This window comes from Tupaia chinensis, unplaced genomic scaffold, assembly GCF_000334495.1.
Source record: "Tupaia chinensis unplaced genomic scaffold, TupChi_1.0 Scaffold000272_1, whole genome shotgun sequence".
Taxonomy (NCBI): Eukaryota; Metazoa; Chordata; class Mammalia; order Scandentia; family Tupaiidae; genus Tupaia; species Tupaia belangeri.
The window spans coordinates 6,467,566-6,489,241 of NW_006159754.1; the positions used below are offsets into that span (position 1 = coordinate 6,467,566).

The 21,676-nt window shown below is 40.7% G+C and overlaps 1 protein-coding gene across 1 annotated transcript in view; it reads left to right on the forward strand.

The window, feature by feature from the left end:
* GMPS (guanosine monophosphate synthase) overlaps positions 1 to 21,676 on the forward strand; it is a 49,731-nt gene that overhangs the window by 1,923 nt on the left and 26,132 nt on the right. The window contains exons 2-3 of the mRNA XM_006149766.1: positions 11,778 to 11,959; positions 18,314 to 18,428. Coding sequence (XP_006149828.1) covers positions 11,778 to 11,959; positions 18,314 to 18,428 — 297 coding nt within the window. The remainder of the gene's footprint in view (positions 1 to 11,777; positions 11,960 to 18,313; positions 18,429 to 21,676) is intronic.

Genomic DNA, 21,676 nt, shown 5'->3' on the forward strand with positions numbered 1-21,676 from the left:
GGCCGCGGGCGCCCGCCTCCCCCGCGCGGTTGTGGGGCGCGGAGCCCGAGGAGCGCGGCCACGGGGTGGGGGGTGGGAGGCGATCGGCTCGTGCGTGTGGGCGGGGGGCTTCCCAGCCCTCGCTGGTCCCTCCGGGAGGCTGGGGGCCCGTGGTGGACATCCCGGGGTCGGCGAACGCAGGGCAGGTCGGGGCCTCGCGTGCGGCGTTGCAGCTGGGCCGGCGTCTCGCCTTCCCGCCACCCCGTTTCCCGCCTGCCCTCGGCGAGGCCCGCTCGGTTTCCTCGCGCTAGCCGTGGGGTCCGGACCCCCTCCCTGGCTCGCAGACGCCGTCAGGGCGGGTGGCCCGCAGTCGCTCCCTCGGTCCTCCTCCCCCATCCTTCTCGGAGGAGAGACGGTGTGCTAGTGTCCAGGTCCGGCCCCCGTCCCCCTTGTTCCCCGTGGAACGTGCGAGTGTGTGGGGATCCGCTACTCCGCTTTTGGGGTCCCTCCCGGGACAAGGTGCTGTGTGCACGGCGAGGCTTGGCGTCGGGAGCCTCCGGGAGCTGGAAAAGTTGCTCCCCGAGGTGAGAGCGTGGAGAGCACGTTGGGTCGCCGCCGCGCTGCTCCTCGCCTCCAACTTTTTTCTTCAGACCCTTCCTCTTCTTCGATCCTGCTTCAGAATCGGGCACCTTCGCTTTCCTTTCCATGTTAAAATTTTCATTGGCCAGGAGTTCTTTTCAGACCTTTACAAAGTCAGTTTTGTCAGCGGGAAACTGCACAGTTTTGAATCACGATTTATTTGAGCAAAAGACGTACTTCCTAGGTACTGTTTAGGGCCTAGCGTTAGGAAATTAATTATTAACTTCATTCGGGTGTGTGGAATTCTATACTGGGAGTGTGAATTGGTGTTCTAGGTCGGTTAATGGTGTTTTATTCGGGCAGACTTTATTCTTTTACGGAAGTGGTGCCCAAGTGTCATATCTTAGTGAATCCTCTTGTTCAATGGTTGCTTTGTACTTAATAATCGGAAAGTATTTGTTGAACACATGAGTGAAGATTGTCAGGTAGCCAGTGGACGGTCTCAGACCCAGGCACTTGTGATGCTTGGATCAGCTGGGGCTCCTTCTCTGGACTGTGATGCTAAATGAAGACAGACTGTTAGGGTTTTTTTTTAATAATTCTTTTTTATTATTTTTAAATGTGCTATAGGGCATGTGCACTCACGAGAGAGAGAGAGAGAAAGAGAGAGAAGAGAGACAGAGAGAGAGAGAGAGAGAGAGAGAGAGAAAGAAAACATGAGACAGCAAGCCACAAGGTCCCGGACTGGAGCTGTGGTTGGTCATGTGGGAGTCCAGTGCTTTTAATCATCACACCACCAGCTGGCCCCAATTTTGAGTTTTTTACTTCAGAAGCTAATGTGAAAGTCATTGTAAGGGTCTTTCCTGTATACTAGTTGACTTGCAAAGCATTTTTCTTGTCTCTTTAATTTCAGGCTTACTGAGTAGAAAGATTTATCTTGATTCTGGTAGATGAAGCAATCATGGTGCTAGGAGGACTCAAACCTAATTTACAGTCTTTGAAAAATACGTGGAGCATTAGACAAGAGTATTTTCACAAAATTAAGTGACAGCAGAAAGTTCAGGAGTCAGTTTCCAAATTACTTTATCTGTTTCTGGTGTATATAAGATACGATATTTTTACCCTCCTTACTGGTGTGTGTGTGTTCTTTTTTTTTTTTTTTTTAAGACTTATTTTATTTAACTTTAATGAATTTATCCATTTAATTTGACCAGAGAGGGACAGAGTGAGAAGAGAGCAAAAGAGTGAGAGAAAGTGAGAAAGCAAGCCCCCATGTCCAAGATTCGAACTGTGGTCAGCCATGTGGGAGTTCTGCGGCCCTGTCCACCACGCCACCTGTCGGCCCTGGTGTGTATATTCGTTTTGTTTTGTTTTGCTTGATTTGGAACTTTTAAAAATTATTTCAAAAATTATTAATTTAACTATTCTTCAGTTTGACCACAGCGAGACAGAGAGAGGGAGAGTCAGAAAGCAAGCTGCCAGGTCCAGGACTTGTACTGTGGTTGGCTGTGTGGGAGTCCAGAGTCTTACCCACCAAGCCACCTGCTAGCCACATGATTTGGAACTTCAAAGAGACTCTTGATCAGTTTGACATAATTGGAGCCTAAGGTGAATTAACTCATTTTTCTTATTTTTATTTAAACAAATTTTTTAAAAGGAATTATTTCTTTCATTTATTATGATTTTTTAACCTGCTGTAGTCATCGAGGAGAGAGCAAGAGAGCGAGAACAAGCAAGCCAGCCTCCAGGTTGGGGACCCAGTCCATGGTTGGCCATGTGGGAGTCCGGAGCCACGACTGCCATGCCACCTGCTGGCCCCAACTCATTTTTATTTTCAGGTCTTTATACTTTATAGCAAAATCAGGCATTAAAAAACTCCAAAACCTATGTTAACAATTAGATATGGACTGAAATGGAACATTTTCAAGAAGAATAATTCAAAGAATTAACATATTTAACATATTCCTCCTTAGGAAAAACTCCCCGGCCATCAAACCATGACATGCTACTGATTATAAGAAACATTTAAGTAAAGCGATGTTTAAATATGGGGAAATAATAAAGTAGATGAAAAAAGATATTTCTAAGAGGTACCCTGAAATCCAAATAGGGAGTCTATTCTCTATAGCCTACCACTGAACCACTATTCCCTTGAGAGTAAAGAACAAGTTCTGAACATAGGCTTACTTTGTACATTGTATGTAAATCTTAGTTCATAAATAAGAGTTGGAAAAGAGCTGTTTTTTTGCTTCTGGTACATTACCAAAATGGCATTGTTTTCAGGATAGAAACTAGGGTGGGCTGTTCCCATAGTCTGGTTGGTTGAGCTCTGTACAGAAGAAGCTAGATCCCACGTGGCTAACCAGAATTTGAGTCCTGGAGGCTTGAAAAACGTGACTATCATGGGCTCCCAGATCCTGAGAGGTGGGAGAATTAGAGGAAAAAGGATGGCATTGACCAGGACCTCTGTGAGGTTTTCTCTTAGCAGGTGCCCTCTGGCATTTTTTAAAAGAGAGAGAGAGAAAGAAACTAGGGAGGATCTTATAAACTGTTAAAAGTGTGTGGGCTAGGGGCTGGCAGGTGGCAGGGAGCTTAAGGGCTCTGGACTCCCACATGACCGATTACAGTTCGAGTCCTGGACCTGGTGGCTTGCTTCTCATTTCTCTCTTCTCTCTCTCTCTCTCTCTCACACACACACACACACACACACACACACACACACACACACACACACACACCCGTCCCTCTCTGGTCAAATGAAAAGAAAATGAAGTTAATTCTTCAAAAAAGTTGTCTACAAAAAAAATGTGGGCTGTTTTCACTGTTTTTATAGACAACCCTTTAGTATTGGAAAGGACCTTAATGTGGAAATAAAATAGGTGGGATTAGAACTAGCTTTTTTTCTACTAGGCTACTTTGGTTAACCATCTATTTAAGATAGAGACCCTTTTCTCAGTTAAGGAGTGGATGTAATGTTATTTAGTTAAAAACCTCGCTTAACATAACGAAAGCATAGGCAGTCAGTCCTTTTGTGTTTGCTATAGGGTACATGCACTCACAGGAGAGAGTGAAAGTCAGAAGGTACCTCCCATAGGACATGGCCTCTCTACAGTCCCTTCTCCATTCTTCTCTCAGGTCTCTGGGCATGCACATGGCATGATTTTCGAGCTTCGGAGTCCAGGATTTGAACTTTCCAGCTGACCGCATGGGACCCAGTTGCCTTAACCTACATACTGTTTGCAGGCCTCAGTCAGCCCTTCTTTAAAAACTTTTTACAAAATGGCAAAATTGTATTTGGCATAGTAAATTCTTTTTCAGTTTTAGTAAGGCAACATGATCAGAGTCGTCATCTTATGTTTTGGGTGACTTGTCCAGTATCCCACTGTTGACCCCTGTCTGAGGGTCAGGCTTGGTTGAGTAGAGGTAGTATCTGTTCTGCACTTCCCAGAGTGCTGTGCTACATTGTGCTTGGATTGAAGATGTTTTATAAATTGTTATGGATTGCATGTAGAACCTTTAGTGGCATCGAATGTTCATTTTAAATATGGAATTTCTAAATTTAAGGTTTTGAATTGAACAGAAATATAACCTGGGATTTTTTTTTTTTTTAATTTGGGATGCATCGAGAATTAAACAACTTCTATGATAACTCAGTAAACTTTTTTCAGAGATCGAAGGTAGATTTTTTTTTTCCTTTCAGATTTTGTTCCATGTTTTAGGATAGTCATTCATCTAGAATGGAAGAGCTGCTACAGGAATGGAAATGGTTTTTATTGTAGTATGTTCTTAGAATTGAAAGGTTTTGAAATTCTTCCAGGAACCTCAGATGACATTGCCTTTACTGTGGGCCAACTTGTCACTTAAGAAAAATAATCCAATCTTTTAAGAATATATATATTTCTAAATGTAGACTTGTCTTATAAAAATGTATTTGATATTTTTATGTTTAAAAAGGTTACTTAAGGTGCTAGCAGGTGATGTGGTGGTTAAGGACCTGGACTCCCACATGGCTGACCACAGTTTGAGTCTTGGACCTGGTGGCTTGCTTTCTCACTTTCGTCTTTCTCACTCTCTCTGTGTATGTCTCTGGCCAAATTGAAAAATAAATAATATCAAATAAAATTAAATAAATAATTCTTAAGAAAGAAAGGTTACTTAATGAATTATAGTCTAAAGACTACTGTTGAAGTAATGAATACTTATTTGCTGCCCAGAATATAAAAATTTTCACTGTTTTGGTACTTAAAACATGCCATTTCTAACCTAACCTCTGTTTAGAAGCTTATAATGAATGAAGGCCTCAGGGTTAATACATAATTCTGAAGCACTTTGTGAATTAACAAATAAGTAATTGTTTCATAGAATTTTGAATTTTGTATAGCATATATAATTCTGGGGTTGTGTAGAATAGTATTTTTTCCATGACTGTTATGGAATAGAGATGTTTCTGTATTTGTTCAAGAATCACAGTAGTTAAAAGAATAGCTTTACTCTAATAATGACGTGAGAGTCATTCTTGTAATGGTTTTGAGGCTCTAAGGCATACTTTATATAGTTTAGTGTGCACACTTCTTAAAATCATCCGTGATGGGGAATAGATGTTTGTTTATAGTAGGGTCACCACATCTTCTGTCTCAGCTGGGATACTTGAGCCTAAAAAGAGGTGTGAAGAATAATTTAAGTTTGTAATAATGACTATAATATAAAATGTTACCAAATAACTGTAGATTTATATGATACAGTAAATAAATAAATGGCAAAACTCCTGTAGCAAGGATGTTCCGATTATGCTGTTCTGTGCGTTATGCACAGGAATACAGTTTCACAAATAACCTTACATTTCACAGTGACCTAGCTTATGATGGCCTGGAGGCTTTGTGCATCTTCCACGCTGAGCACTGGCTATGGCACAACTGGCAGGTACACCAAGTGGCTGGCAGGAGCAACCTCAGATATTTCTTTCCTCACCACCCCAGACTGGATCTAGTTAACTGCCCTTAGTTGCCAGTGTCCCATACTTCATTTGGTCAGGAAAGAGCTATATTATCAGCATTTGACTTTCAGACTTCATTGGAAGTTAAAATTAGCACTCTGTTGACTGCATCCACAATCTACCCTGTACTAGACAGAGCCATGGCAGGAGGTGGAAATATGAAGAGTCTTAACAAACCCATCCTATCTTGCTTTAATTAACTTATGAATAATAGTATGTTTAAAACAATGAAAAATCTGAGACAAATGTTTCTCTGAGTAGGATACTGGACAGCAGGTATAAATCAGGGCAGTCCTGGACAAACTAAGCCATGTGGTCATTCTGGCTATAGACTACATAGTTTTGAGTTCCGATCTAGCATTCTGTATTTAAAATTTGACTGAAATTCAAGCCTTATATGTATACATTAGAAAAAAAATTTTTTTTTAATTGAGGGTCAGCCTTGTACACGGGTTAAGTGCTGTGTGTAGAAAGCTGAATCTGCATGGCCAACTGTGGCTCAAATCCTGCCCCTTGCAGCTTAGAAAACATGCCAGGCACATATGCATATGTGCTCCAAATCCTATTGGGAGGAAAAATGGAGGAAAAAAGGATTGCGGCATGACTATCCCCAGGAAAGAAGGGTGCTTTCTCTTTCTCTTTCTGGTGAGTACATGAGCCCTCTAGCAATAAAGAAGAAAAGGAAGAAAAGCAAATTAAAAAATAAAAAGTCTCTGCTATAGCGTGTGTGTGCTCACTGTAGAGAGGCAGAGACAGAAAGAAAGAAATCACTCCCCCCTTCTCCATTTCCTTTCTGGGATTTTGGGCATACACTTACATGCACCCGGTGTGATTCTCAAGCTACTGGGTCCAGAATTTGAACTGCGGTCAGCCACATGAGAGACCAATGTCTTAACCACTACACCTGCTGGCCCCAAGAAAAAAATTTTTGAGTTAGACACTGTGTTGGTAGAGAAGTTATTCTAGAATTTTTGAAAACTCAATATCATAAATTATTTTTTTTTTAAATTGCTGCATTCTCTTCTCTATCTCTCCCCTTGGTATCTTGGGTATGCATGCACACGCACTTGGCATGCTTTTCTTTTTTCTTTCTTTTTTTTTTTAAAGAGGTTTTTGCCTTAGGGTGCATGTGCTCATAAGGGTACATGCGCTCGCCAGAGACAGAGATAGTGAGAGAGAAAGTGAGTAATTGCCACTCCACAATCCTTCTCCATATTCCTCCTTGGCCAGTTCCTATATTCCTTCACTTGGGCACACATGCGTACGAGCCCAGTGTGATTTTCAAGCCATGGGGCCAGCCCTATTTTGTGATTGTTTTGGCAAGCAAACTAAAAGAAATTTTAGTCAACACTGTTGTCTAAAATTAATGTTTCTTTTTTCTTTTTCTTTTTTTTTTTTTAAGAGGTTCTTGCCTTGGGGTGCATGTGGTCATGGTGGGCGGGGAGAGAGAAAGACAGTGAGAGGGAGAGTGAGAAATCGCCCCCCAGTGGGGATGGCCATACCACATTTTCTTCTCCTCCATCCTCCCCCTGGGATTTTGGGCATGCATGCTCACACTCCCAGCATGAGTTTCAAGTCACCGGGTCCGGGACTCTAACTGCTGACCATGGTCAGCTATGTGAGAATCCAGTGACGTTACCACTATACTCTCTTCCGGACCCAAAATTCATGTTTCTTAAAAAAATTTTTTTGATATAATTCCTATGTTGTGTGTTTTCCCCATTTATAGTGTATAGTTCAGTTTAAAAAATTCATAGATTTGGGGAACCAGCAGTTAGCGTAATGGCTATGTCGCTGGACTCCCATGTAGTCGACCGCGGTTCGTGTCCCGGACCCGGTGGCTTAAAACTCACGCCGGGCGCGTGTGCGTGCATGCCCAAGATCCCGAGAGGAGAATGGAGGAGAAGGGATTGTGGCGTGACTATCCCCCCTGGGGGGTGATTTCTCGCTTTCTGTCTCTATGTCTCTCTCTCTCTGTCTGGCGAGCGCATGCGCCCTACAGTGAAAATCTCTCAAAAAAAAAAATTCATAGATTTGTACAGCCATCACCTCAGTCAGTTTTAGAACATTAATTTATCACTCTAGAAAGACGCCCTATACCTTTTAGCAATCAGCCCCCCTTTCCTCCTGCTCCTCCCCCTCCTGACTCTAGGCAACCCCAAATCTTTTTTCTGTCTATATAGATTTACCTTTTGCCTTGGTCTGTTGCAGCTGCTATAACAAAATATCATGAACTAGGTGGCTTGTCCACATTAGGAATTTCTGTCTCCCAGTTGTGGAGGCTGAGGAATCTGAAGGTCAAGGTACCTTCGGAATCACTGTCTGATGAGGGCCTACTTCTTGGTTCATGGAATTGCAGCTTGCTGTTGTCCTCACCTTGGTGAGGGGCAAGGCAGTCCTTTGGAGCCTTGTGGGAGTCCAGGACCCTTAACCACCAAGCCACCCACCAGCCCATAGACTCAGAATTATTAATGATAAAAATTTTAATCTTCTGGGACCACCAATTGGTGTAATGGCTATGTCGCTGGATTCCCATGTAGTCAACTGCGATTCGAGTCCCGGACCCAGTGGTTTAAGCTCACACTGGTCATGTGTGCGTGTGTGCCCAAGATCCTGAGAGGAGAATGGAGAAGGGATTACAGCATGGCCATCCCCCACTGCGGGGTGATTTCTCGCTTTCTGTCTCTCTGTTTCTCTCTGTCTTTCCGGCGAGCGCACACAATGCGCCCTATAGCAAAAACTTCTCAAAAAAAAAAATCTTTTAGTGATCTATTAATGTTTTCACTTAAAAGAGGATTTAACTTGATGCATACGTGGTTTTGGGAGACCACCTCTTAGATTTTAGTGATTTCTTGTTATTAGCGTCATGGCAGAGCTTGGCCATCCAGTGCCCTTCAAGGCTGAGGATAACAGTTCATTGTGGCAACAGTGAGTTATTTGCCTTTCAGTTTGTGGGGAAAGGTGGTAATTTGAAAAAGTTCACTAGTAGGTGTTTTATTCTGCTAGTTTTTGCTGAGATGAAATGTACTTGCAGTGAGATTCCCAGATCTTTAGATAGGCAGTTGGAGTTTTGACAGATTTATATACCCTGTAACTACCACTCTGGTCAATATATAAAGCATGTCTGTTGTATTGTTTTCAGAATTCTCCTATGTCGGTTGGTCAGTTCCTATTTTCCTTCACAAGAACCACTGTTCTGATTTCTACAACTATAGATTAGTTTTGCCCGTTTTGAATTTTATATAAATGGACTCATACAGTGATTCTGACTTCTTTGACTCAACACGAAGCTTTTGAGATGTATCCATATTGTTCCTTTTTACTGAGTTGTATAAATACACCAGAATTTATCCATTCACATGTTGTTGACCATGTGTATTGTTTCCAATTTTTGTGCACACAGATTTTTATTTCTTTTGAATATGTACCTAGGAGTTGAGTTGCTGGGTTAGAAAGTGGCCTTTTAATAGGTTTTGGTACTTCATTTTCTAGCTTGGAATATTCAGGTGTAATAAAAGATTATTTGATGCCTAGAATAGAGAAATCTTAGCATAGTAATACAACTTTTTAAAAATTTCATTATAGTATTTTATCCTTAAGGATATTTAAAAAATTATCTTCAGCTGTATTTTAATGGAAACAGTTTGGGGTTTGTGGGCAAACAGACTACTTTTAGATTGACTTTCTAAACCAAAACATCTATCAGCAGAAATGAACAACTACTCTGACAGTAGCAATGTGAATTAATATGTTTTTCAGTTTTAGCTACAGAGCAGGTGTACACTTCAGAGAGAGACAAAGAGAGAGAGAAGTGAGAAAGCTCCCACCCCAGGGAAAATGGCCATGCCGCAGCACCTACTCCTCCATTCTTATCTTGGTATTTTGGGCATGCATGCACATAGATATGATGTGTTTTTCAAGCCTCTGGGTCTGAGACTCAAACTGCCCGGTTTGCCATATAGGATCCACCCACCTTAATCTTCATGCTACCAACTGGCCCAATCTGAATTAATTTAAATTAAAAAACCATTTGATAGAGTTGATGAAAATGGAGTCAGAAACACTCTGGATTTTAATAAGATTGGATTTTTAAAAAATACAAAATTTGGTGTTGGTGTAGTATTTTCAAATAAAAGCTATTTTTAGGTACTTAATTTCTGGGGCCAGCAGTTGGCATAATGGCTATGTTGCTGGACTCCCATGTAGTGGACTGTGGTTCGAGTCCTGATCCGGTGGCTTAAAACTCACGCCGGGCGCTTGTGTGTGCGTGCCCAAGATCCCGAGAGGAGAATGGAGGAGAAAGGATTGCGGCATGGCCATCCCCCCTGGGGGGGGGGTGATTTCTCGCTTTTTGTCTCTCTCTCTCTGTCTTTCTGGTGAGTGTATACGCCCTACAGCAAAAACCTCTCCAAAAAAAAGAAGGAAAATTTCTGTCAGTTTGTGTTAGGCGTATCATCCTGTATAATGTGGCACATCTTGGGTTCATCAGGCCTGTCCTTCTAGAGGTTAATTAACAATGCCTGTAAGTGATTCTCATCTCTGATATCTTGCCTTCATTAGTTGCCCCCTTATTAAAGAAAAGAAAAAGATAAGTGTGCATTTGTATTTAATAAGTCAAACATAAGTATAATGCATATCATAAAGACACAGTCACAGGGAACTAACCATATTATAGCCATTTTGTGTAATTTTGACATATATGCTTACATGTTTTTGCTATATATTGCCAGGAAAAGCAGAAGTAAATATATTTTTATTATGTATTTATACAGTGTGATCTTTTGATGAAATGTTACTGATTCAGAATCTGCCATTTGTGCTTTACTGTTAAATTTTTAAAAAAATGCCATAGGGATATGTACCTTCCAGACAAGGGGGGAGAGGGCGAGCAAGAGAAAACACCTTCAATGGGATGTGGTTTCTCTACAGTCCTTTCTTCTCCATCCCATTCATGATTTTGGGTACATATGCACATTTGCCTACATGCTGTTCTTACTGCCATCTTCTGGCCCTCAAATACTTTTTTTTTTTTTTAAGAGAGATTTTGGCATAGGGTGTGTGCACTCTCTGGAGAGACAGAGAAAGTGAAAAAATCACTCATCTGGGGATAGCCATACTGTCTTTTCCTTTTGGGACTTCGGGCACCCATGAAAACATTTGTCTTATGTGTATTTCTTTCTTTTTCTTTTTAAATATTATTACTATTTTAAAAATTTGACCAGAGCAACAGAGAGAGGGAAAGTGAGAAAGCAAGTCACCAGGTCTGGGACTTGAACTGCACTCGGCTATATTCTTTTAACCACAGTGCCACCTGCCTGCCCTGCCTTGTGTGTATTTCAAGCTGTTGTCATGTCTGGCACTTAGAATTGTCCAGTCAGCCATGGGATCCAGCTGCCTCAACCATCACACCACATGGCCACAAAGCTTTTAGTTATGTAAAACTGTAAATATGTTAACAGAATGTAGACTAGACTAGTACGATGAACTTAATGTGCCCGTCACGCAACTTCAGTGATCTTAATATATAGCCAGTCTTGTTTCCCACTGTGCCCACTGCTTTTGCTTTATTTTTAAGCCAATTCCAGGTTAATATTCAGCACACATAGTTAAAATGATATGCTTTGCCAGGTTGCTTTCCAGAATAGTATTATCAATATACACTTGACAGAGGTAGTATTTAAAAGTTGTTTTAAAAAAATCTTAGTGTCATGGATTAGGTGTATATATCGTTTTCTTCAGATCATACAAGAAATTTCAGTAAAATTAATTTGGCTAGCAATAAGCTTTTAGTTTCCTTATAAGCACATCCCTCATAGGAATGCTGTGGCTATTAGAATGACTGTACAGTTTATATGAGATTGAAAGGTGGCACTATTAATAATGCCAGTACAACGGGCATAAGCTTGGACTCGACTCTGGCACAGCTGGCTTGTAGGCTCTTTCTATTAGATAGTGCATATAAGGTGCATATGCAGGAACTGGCGGTGTCACACAGTCAATAAATGGCAGTAGCTTTTTTAAATTTAAGTGTCTATCTGGATATGTAATAAAGTTTTCCCTTTTAAAGAGTGGTTTCAAGTTGGCAACTCAGTAAGTCCTAAGTTAACAGTTTTTGTTTCTGTTTATTTTTGGAGCTGACAGTGATCGATTTTTTTTTTAAGTAGTATTAATTTTCCTAATTAAGTATTTATATTTGTATTATTCATAACTGTATTAACATTTGCAGGTGGAGAATGCTGGAGGAGACCTTAAGGATGGTTGCCACCACTATGAAGGAGCTGTCGTCATTCTGGATGCTGGTGCTCAGTATGGGAAAGTTATAGACCGGAGAGTGAGGGAATTGTTCGTGCAGTCTGAAATCTTCCCCTTGGAGACACCAGCATTTGCCATAAAGGAACAAGGATTCCGGTAGAATTTTTACTAATGTTTTTTATGAGATTACTGAACTTAGATTGTGGCATATTGTATTAGTTGCTTGGGCCCTGAATTTTCCCTGTGAAAATAAGGTAGGGGGAGTGGTTTTACAAGAAGTTTTTTATTAGGGCTCTGATTTGGGAGGGAAAAATTTGAGCTCTCAGAAGATGTAAGTTACATAGTTCTAAGAACTTATTTGAATATTTTAAGTTTTATAGAATTGTGGATTAGAGTTAGATGTAGTTATTAGGTCATTTATTCTAAAACATTTTTCACAGACAGTTGACTAAAATACCCAAAGAGAAGAAATTTCTGTGTAAGAACTAATTTCTGAAGTCTCAAAAAGTGTAGGGAACCAGCAGTTAGCGTAATGGCTATGTCGCTGGACTCCCACGTAGTCGACCGCGGTTTGCGTCCCGGACCCGGTGGCTTAAAACTCACGCCGGGCGCGTGTGCGTGCGTGCCCAAGATCCCGAGAGGAGAATGGAGGAGAAGGGATTGCAGCGTGACCATCCTCCCTGGGGGGTGATTTCTCGCTTTCTGTTTCTATGTCTGTCTCTGTCTGTCTGGCGAGCGCACGCGCCCTACAGTGAAAATCTCTCAAAAAAAAAAAAAAAGATTTAAGTGTAATATAAGGCCTAATTTCAACAGCCCGTGCCCTTAGAACCTATCAAAAGAGCCAACTTATCAATAGTTTTTCTTTAACTACTGCTTCTGGTTAATGCTATTTTAGGGTTTTGCTGTAGGATGTGTGCGCTCACCAGAGAGAGGGAAAGGGAGAAATTACCCCCTGGGGAGGGGGATGGCCATGCCACAATTAATTAATGTTGAATTAATATTTTTTCTTTATACTAGCAGTGTTATATGAAGTAAAAAAGTACAGTTTATATCCTTAATTGCTACTTTTTTCCCTTAATTGCTTCTTAAACCTTAATATTAGACACTATGCTATGATTATCCCCAAATACAATGTTTTATTTTTCTCTAAAACATTTTCCCAATGAGAAAATGGCTAAAAGAACTTTAGGAGGTTTCCTAGACAAGTGAACATTATCCTATGATCGATTGAAGTCTATAGAATGAACTGGAAATCAGATAAGGCAGGTTTAAATTTAATTCTCTTTTAGTTTTAGGATGCAGATTAAACAGTTCTTTGGGGCCGGCAGGTGGTGTGGTGGTTGGGGCGCTAGACTCCCACATGGCCGATCATGGTTTGAGTCCTGGAGTGGCTTTTTCTCTCTCTCTTTCTCTCTTGTGAGTGCATGTGCTCTATGGCAAATTTAAAATAAATAAATAATTCTTAACAGCAACAACTCTCTTTTAAACTGTAGAATTTGGGACCAGGAGGTGGCGTGGTGGTTAAGGTGCTGGACTCCTACATGGCTGACCGTGTTTTAAGTCCTGGAGCTGGCAGCTTACTTTCTTACCTTCCCTCTCTCTTCCGGTGAAATTAAAAAATAATAATTATAAATAAATCAACTCTTTAAAAACAATAAACTGCAGAATTTTAGCCTAAGAAATGACTATTGAGCTTATCTAATTCAGCTGTCTTGATTCACCAGCAAGAACTAGTTTCAAAGAATCAAAAACTGTTTATGAAGGACAAATGGCTTTCTGTCAAATCCAAGTTCCTTCATTGTCCCCATCCAAAACAAAAAATAAAATATTCTCAGCAAACTAACCCAGACTAAATGTTTTAAAACAGGGCAGCTAACTACTTGGTGATAGAAATCTCATTGTTTCCTGTCACTTGATCATAAATAGTTCCTAAGCTCAGCTTGTGCTTAGAGTTTCATTTCTGAATTAGGGGAATAGGAGCTATAGCATTATGGTTTATTCCTTTTTTAAAGAAAAATTATTTAGAAATATTTTATTTAACTTTATTTATTTATTTTAATTTGACCAAAGAGGAATAGAGTGAGAGTGAGAGAAAGAGAGAGCGAGCGAGTGAGCAAGCAAGCCTCCAGGTCTGGGGCTCAAACCACCATTGGCTATGTGGGAGTCCAGCATCCTTAACCACCACACCACCTGCTGGCTCTGGCTTATTCCTTCTGTCCTTTTTGCTGAAATCTCAATTTGACTACCCATTTTCTTTTTTTAAGTAATTAATTTTATTTATAATTGATAAAAGAGACAGAGAAGGAAAGTGAGAAAGCAAGCTGTCATGTCCAGGACTCAAACTGTGGTTGGCCATGTGGGAGCCCAGCGCTTTAATCACCATACCACCTGGCAGGCCCTTGGCCACCCATTTTCTAGAGTAAATGATTTTTATTACAGAGACATCTTTTTCTTTGTCGTTGAAGTATTTATTTTTTTCATGAAGAGGGGGAAAGACAAGCACGCTCAAAAGGGGTCATGCTGCAGACTTCCCCCTAGCCTTTTCAGCCTGTTAGCATCACAGGCATGCATGTAACTGGGGGGTGCAGGTTGCCTTGGGAGCTGAACCCCAATCTTCCCTATAGCTTCTGGTACTGTAAAGCATTGCATCATCACTGTGCCACTGTGGCAGGGCCAGCATGAAAGGCATCTTAACCTACCTGTTTTTAGAAGCTTTATCTGATGCTTAACATTGGTATTTGGAATGACTCCTGGGGCCTTCTAATTGCAGATTAGTTTCATAGTAGCAGGGTGGAAATAGAAGACTCGGAGTGATTAGATCTTCTCAAGATTTATTGAGATAAGTCTTTTCATAATTGGCTTAAGTACTGCTTGAGTTTTATCCTTGACTAAGTCTATCATGTGTATTTTTTAATAGTATTAAGAATCTTATAGCCATGGGTTGTTCAGCAGATTGATGAGGGATGGGGCAGTTCCATGGTGGTTATTTATAAAACTAAATGTAGGGACCAGCAGTTAGTGTAATGGCTATGTTGCTGGACTCCCACGTAGTCTACCGTGGTTCGCATCCCAGACCCGGTGGCTTAAAACTCACGCCGGGCGCAGTGCGTGCGTGCCCAAGATCCCCAGAGGAGAATGGAGTAGAAGGGATTACGGCATGGCCATCCCCCCTGGGTGGTGATTTCTCGCTTTCTATCTCTCTCTCTGTCTCTGTCTGTCTGGAGAGCGCACGCGCCCTATAGCAAAAACCTCTCAAAAAAGAAAAAAGCTAAATGTAAATACTGAATATCTTAGTTTGTTAATTGTGTTGCTAATCAGAGATGCCTTATACCAGGTGATTTATAAAGAATAGAGGTTTTATTTGGCTCATTATTCTGGCTACTGGAAAGTACCAAGATCATGGAGCTGGCATCACAACATGGCATAAGTAGATAAGCAGAAAGGTCAATTGGTGCACACAAACGGAGCAAGTGTGGCCTGTGGAACTGTCTCACTTTTACAACAACCTGCTCTCAAGAGAACTAACCCTTTCTCTCAAAAGAACTCCCTCCCTTCTGTGAGATAGCATTAATCTATTCAGGGGGGTGGTGTCTCCATGATGCAAGCACCACCCACTAGGCCTCACCTCTTAAAGGTCTAACCATTACATTGGGGACCAAGCTTCCAGCATATGAACCTCTCTGAGGGCAAACCATTTTTCAAACCAGAGAACTGAGAATTCTAGATGTTTTGAATGTTAAGTATGTTTTTATAGAATTTCGTTTCTGTATTTTTGTTTTGTTTCGTTTTTGTTTTTCTTTTCACTTGCCGAATGATATGTGTATTCACCAGAGAAAGAGAGGAAGAGAAAAACATACCTCCCCATTGGGTCATGACCATGCCACAGTGCCTTTTCTGCTATTTCTCTATCCTGTCAGGATTTCTGGACATATGTTACCCATACAAAGGGTATCTGAATAAAGGGTGCTTTTGAACTTACTAAAATTATTGTTACTTTTTAAATGCTCTAGCCTGCTGAGTAGTGAATTGAAACAGCACAGTTATGGTACTGTTTTCCACAACAAAAGCAAGTACCCTATTGCTTGAATCAGCAATATAATTCATGAGCTTATTGCAATTCATGAGCTACATGCAACCTATAGTCATAAATGCAATTAATTGACAGTATTTAACAAAAGCCATAACTGACATTTTTTTTTTTTTTAAGAGATTTTCACTGTAGGGCGCGTGCGCTCGCCAGACAGACAGAGAGAGACATAGAGACAGAAAGCGAGAAATCACCCCCCAGGGGGGATGGTCACGCCGCAATCCCTTCTCCTCCATTCTCCTCTCGGGATCTTGGGCACGCACGCACACGCGCCCGGCGTGAGTTTTTAAGCCACCGGGTCCGGGACACGAACCGCGGTCGACTATGTGGGAGTCCAGCGACATAGCCATTACGCTAACTGCTGGTTCCCTCATAACTGACATTTTTGAGTATCATTTTTCTCCAGAAATTTTCATGTGAGAAAGTTCTAGAATTACCAATATTCATGTCTGTCTTTGAAAGTAAATAATTCAAACGAACTTTGACTTTTGTTATATTATTCTTCTGGATATATTATAAGCCTATTAATACACCTGGTATGTTTTTACATGTCAGGGAGCTATTAATTAAAAAGTGAATCGTAGGGCCAGCAAGTAGCATAATGGTTAAGGAACTGGACTCTCACATGGTTGACTGCTATTTGAGTCTCAGACCTGGTGTTTTGAAACTCACACTGGGTGCATGTGTGTGTGTGTGTCCGAAATCCCTAGAGGAGAACGGAGGAGAAGAGATTGCAGTGTGGCCACACACACACATACACACCCCCCACGGTGGGTGATTTCTCACTTTCTCTCTCTCTGTCTGTCTCTGTGTCTATGGCGAGTGCACATGCCCTATAGTAAAAAAATCTCTCTTAGGGACCAGCAGTTAGCGAAATGGCTATGTCGCTGGACTCCCATGTAGTCGACCGAGGTTCGAGTCCCGGACCTGGTGGCTTAAACTCAACGCCAGGCGTGTGTGCGTGCGTGCCCAAGATCCCGAGAGGAGAATGGAGGAGAAGGGATTGCGGCGTGGCCATCCCCCCGGGGGGGTGATTTCTCGCTTTCTATCTCTCTGTCTCTGTCTGTCTGTCTGGCGAGTGCACGCCCCCTATGGCGAAAACCTCTACAAAAAAAAAAATCTCTCTTAAAAAAAAAAGTGAATTATAATCCAAATTTGTTTGTATGTAGATTTTGGCTAGATCTTAGAATGCATTTTTGTGTTTATGTGTGATGGGCGAGTGTTGTTTCATTTGTTTCTATTTTAAACAGAAGAATCTGACTCTGTCACAATTCTCCTGTAGCCTCCTGAGTAGCTGGGACCACATTCAGGCATGTGCCATCATGACTGGCTCTTTTAGACAAGGTGTCTCTTGTCACCCATGCTGGTTGTGAGCAGCATTGAAATCTGAATTTTTATGTGAAATTCCTAGTAGAGTAGTAAAATGTTTTAAATTTTTAGATTGAGAGCCATATTAGGTATACCAGTAGACAGATGAGGGACTTAGGCCTCAGTTTATAGCTCTCTGTTATAATGGTAGTTCAACTCCCAAGTTAATCTATAGAATGCTCTGTAAATTGCAATGTATAGCTAAATTGTCGTGTTGGCCTGAGTTCTAAGAGCAGGGCATGTGAGGCAAAATTAATGTTAGCTGTTTTTTCTTAGTCTCAGAACTACTGGAGATGTTGGGCAGATTTTAAACTGGACAAAGTGGGCCAGCAGATGGCATGGAGGTTAAGGTGCCTGGATCTGACATGGCTGACTGCGTGGTTTGAGTCTTGGATCTGGCAGCTCGAGAAAACACGCTGGGCATGCTTGTGTATATGCTCAAAATCCCAAGAAGAGAATGGAGAAGGGATTGCTGCATAGCCATCCATCCTAGGGGAGTGATTTCTCACGCCACCCCCCGCCCCCCATGCCTCTGTCTCTCTGACTAGCACACAGGCCCTATAGCAAAACTAAAAAACAGTATCAACCAAAACAGGGCAAAGTTAAGTAATCTGTACTTTGCATTCTGTCGGCCTTTGTAGTATTTTGCTCTCAGCCATCCAGGGCCTTCATAACACCTTTGGTTATTGTATTATACTCTGCTCTACTGCTCTACTTCATCTCCTTTCAGAATTTTCATTTACTTTTTTCATTGATGAGTAAAAAAGTTTATGCTTTCACAGGTATAAGCATTGGTATTTATGTATTTAGAAGTATGTGCTTACTAACAAATGAATGCTGAATTGATAGACTTCTAAACATTGCACCAAAATATAGCCAAATAATTTAACTGTGTTGGTTCATAGTCTTAATAGAATCTAGATCTGCTACAGTGTCCCAAAACCTAACATCCCTGGATCTGTATTGATTCCCCCCGTGGTACAAGGGTGAGGAGGCATAGACTTTGTATAAAAATTAGTGGGTAAGAGATTTTTCACTGACTTTCTTAAATCCAGTGCCATTATCATCTCTGGAGGACCTAATTCCGTCTATGCAGAAGATGCACCCTGGTTTGATCCAGCAATATTCACCATTGGCAAGCCTGTTCTTGGAATTTGCTATGGCATGCAGGTATGTATGTCCATAAATTTGCTTTGAGCATTGACTTATATTTTGTTCTGTTTATAACTCATAGTTTATTAGTATTTTCTCTCTTTAGGATATTTAGGATCCTTAGTTGGATGAGATAATTTGTATATATACAGCTGTGTATGAATTTTTATGCCAGTATGTCAGAACTGATGTGATAATATTTTCAGGAAAGTAGCTACACTACTTCATGCAACAAAACAGTTCATTTCAAATAGAAAACTTGGGCATGCAAATTTACATAAAGCTTGGAGAAACAGCTCCGGTGTACCTTTACTCAGTTCTCTAATTTTCGACATTTCAGAATCATTTGAGAGTAAATTGCAGATGTGATACCCTGTTACTTAGATCTCCTAAGGATTATATCACTCTTCTGCATAGCCATGGTAGTACAGCTATCAAAACAGGAAGTTAACATTGCATCAGTGTTAGCATCTAATTCATAACACTCCATTCTCATTTCAGTTTGTTTAATTAATGTTCCTTACAGGTCACAGATTTGATCCCGGACCATGTTGTATTCAGTTGTGATGTTTCTTTACGCTCTTTCATCCTAGAATAATTTCTCATTTTTCCTTCTCTTTTATATCCTTGACAGTTTCTTAAAAAAGAATGCACCATTTACTTTATAGAATATCCCTCAGTTTTGGTTTATTTTTGTTTCATCATTGTTAGATTAGGATAATACATTCTTGGCCCAAGTACCACTGAAGCTGTGTTCTGTTCTCCTAAGAGCATTTTATCAGGAGATACATGAAGTTGATTTGCACCATCATAGGCGATGTTAACCTTGTTCGTTATGTTAAGACGGTATGTTTTCAGGTGTGTCCATGTAACACTAATTAATAAATACAAATGCTCCTTCGCTTATAATGGGGGGATGTCCCAATATGCCTGTTGTAAGTTGAAAATATTGTAAGTTGAAAATGCATTTGACCAGATGTTTTTTGAGTTATTGAGGTTTTGGTTTCTGTTGAATGCATATCACTTTGCACCATTGTAAAATCTAAAAATTGTTAGTCAAACTATTCTAAGTCAGGGACTGTCTGTTCTAGTCTATTATGTTGTTAATAACAGAAATACCTAAGACTGGATAACTTAAAAAAATATAAGTTATTTAGCTCTTGGTTTTGGTGGTTCAAGGTCAAAGTGTGAAGTCTTCTGGTGAAGTCTTCCTGCTGGTGGGTAACACGTTAGGTGACATCACATGGCAAGACAGAGTAAGGGCAAATCTTGTCTAGTCCCAGTTAACCTCCCACAAGCCCATCTGTTCAACACTGTGATCATATTAAGTCATCTTCCTCTCAGCACCATTATAGTGGCTTACCAGATTTTAATATATGAGTTTTGTGGGAACACATTCAATCCATAGCACCATCCGTTTATGTATCTTGGTATTTTATCAAAAGCCTGTATAGATAAGGACTTACTGAGATCTTGAGATAATGTACTATTCTGAGTTAATGTTCAAAATTTTATTTTGGGGACCAGCAGATGGTGAAATGGTTATGTTGCTGGACTCCCATAGTTGACTGGGGTTCAAGTCCCTGACCTGGCGGCTTAAAACTCACACCGGGCATGTGTGTGTGCATGCCCAAAATCCCAAGATGTGAATGGAGGAGAAGGGATTGTGGTGTGACTTTCTCCCCAGGGGATGATTTCTCACTTTCTGTCTCTCTGGCAAGTACACACGCCATATAGCGCAATAACTACTCCAAAATTTTTTTTTAATTTTTGGTTGCTTTGGTACCTTGTCTGCTTTATTTACTCCCTTTATTTTTTCTCATCCTCCCCCCCCATTTTTAAAAGGCTTTCCACACATATATAGTCTCTCCTACTACCAACCCCCCCCCATTAGAGTGATACATTTGTTAAAGCCAGTGAGCCTACATTGGCACATCATTATTATACAAAATCCATTGTTCACATTTGGGTTTACGTTTGGTGGCGTACATTCTGTGTTTGGACAAAGTACAGTGACACGTATCTACCATTATAGGATTAGAGTTTTTTTAATATTTAATTTTATTTATTCATTCATTTATTTTAATTTGACCAGAGAGAGATACACAGAGAAAGAGAAAGGGAAAGTGAGAAAGCAAGCCACCAGGTCCGGTATTTGAACCACAGTTGGCCATGTGGGAGTGTCCAGCGCCTTAACCACCACGCCACCTGCTGGTCCCAGTATCAGAGTATTTTTACTGTTCCAAAAATCTGTGCTCCACCTATACTTCTCTTTCTCCTCCCAACCCTAGCACCTATTGATCTTTTTACTGTCTTTACAGTTTTGTCATTCCCTGAATGTCGTCTAACTATAATTGTATAGTATGTAACCTTTTCAGTTGGCTTCTTTTGCTTAATGGTGTGCATTTAAGAATCACAAGTTTGTTTAGGACCCACTTACAGCAAAACACATCTAGTTGCTGCCTTAATTTAATGGTGGTGTAGTATTTCCTTATGTCAGTTCTCTTTTTTAAAAAATAATTATTTTATTTAACTTTATTTATCACTATTATTATTTTCCAGGTTTATCAGGGGGAGAGAAGGAGAGGGAAAGTGAGAAAACAAGCCACCAGGTTCAGGACTTGAACCGCAGTTGATCGCTTGGGAGTCTAGCACCCTTAACTACCACACCACCTGCTGGCCCCTATGTCAGTTTTTAAGTTTGCTGATAGATGCATAAAAAAATTTGCCGTTATTTTCCTCTGGACTTTCATAGCAGGATAATGGAATAGACTGATCTTGGTGTTTGGGGAAGAAATGGTCATTCATAAAATATTGATGTAGACCATGCTATCTAGCCATTAGGCCATTCACAAAGAATCTCTACTACTTGTTACGAGTTTGGGTCATTTTAACACTGAAGTGTGTATTTTGCCCTTCTCCCCTTGGCATTCTGAAATTTTAGTAATTTCAGTGTCTTGTGGATCATCTTTTCACTTCGACTAGACCTTCTTTGCAGTGACTTTCTGATTGCTTCCTGGTAATTCTTTGCTCTAGAAGAAAAAAGTCCGTCCTACTCATTGCTTCCTCTATCTCTGTTACTGATATCTCCTCACTTAGCATAAGAAATAAAAATATTGGGGCCAGGAAATTGCATAGTGGTTAGGGTGCTGGACTCCCACATGACCGACGCAGTTCGGATCCTGGACCTGGTGACTTTCTCTCTCTCTGGTCATATTTAAAAATAATAATGATATATATATATATATTTTTTTTTTTTTTGAGAG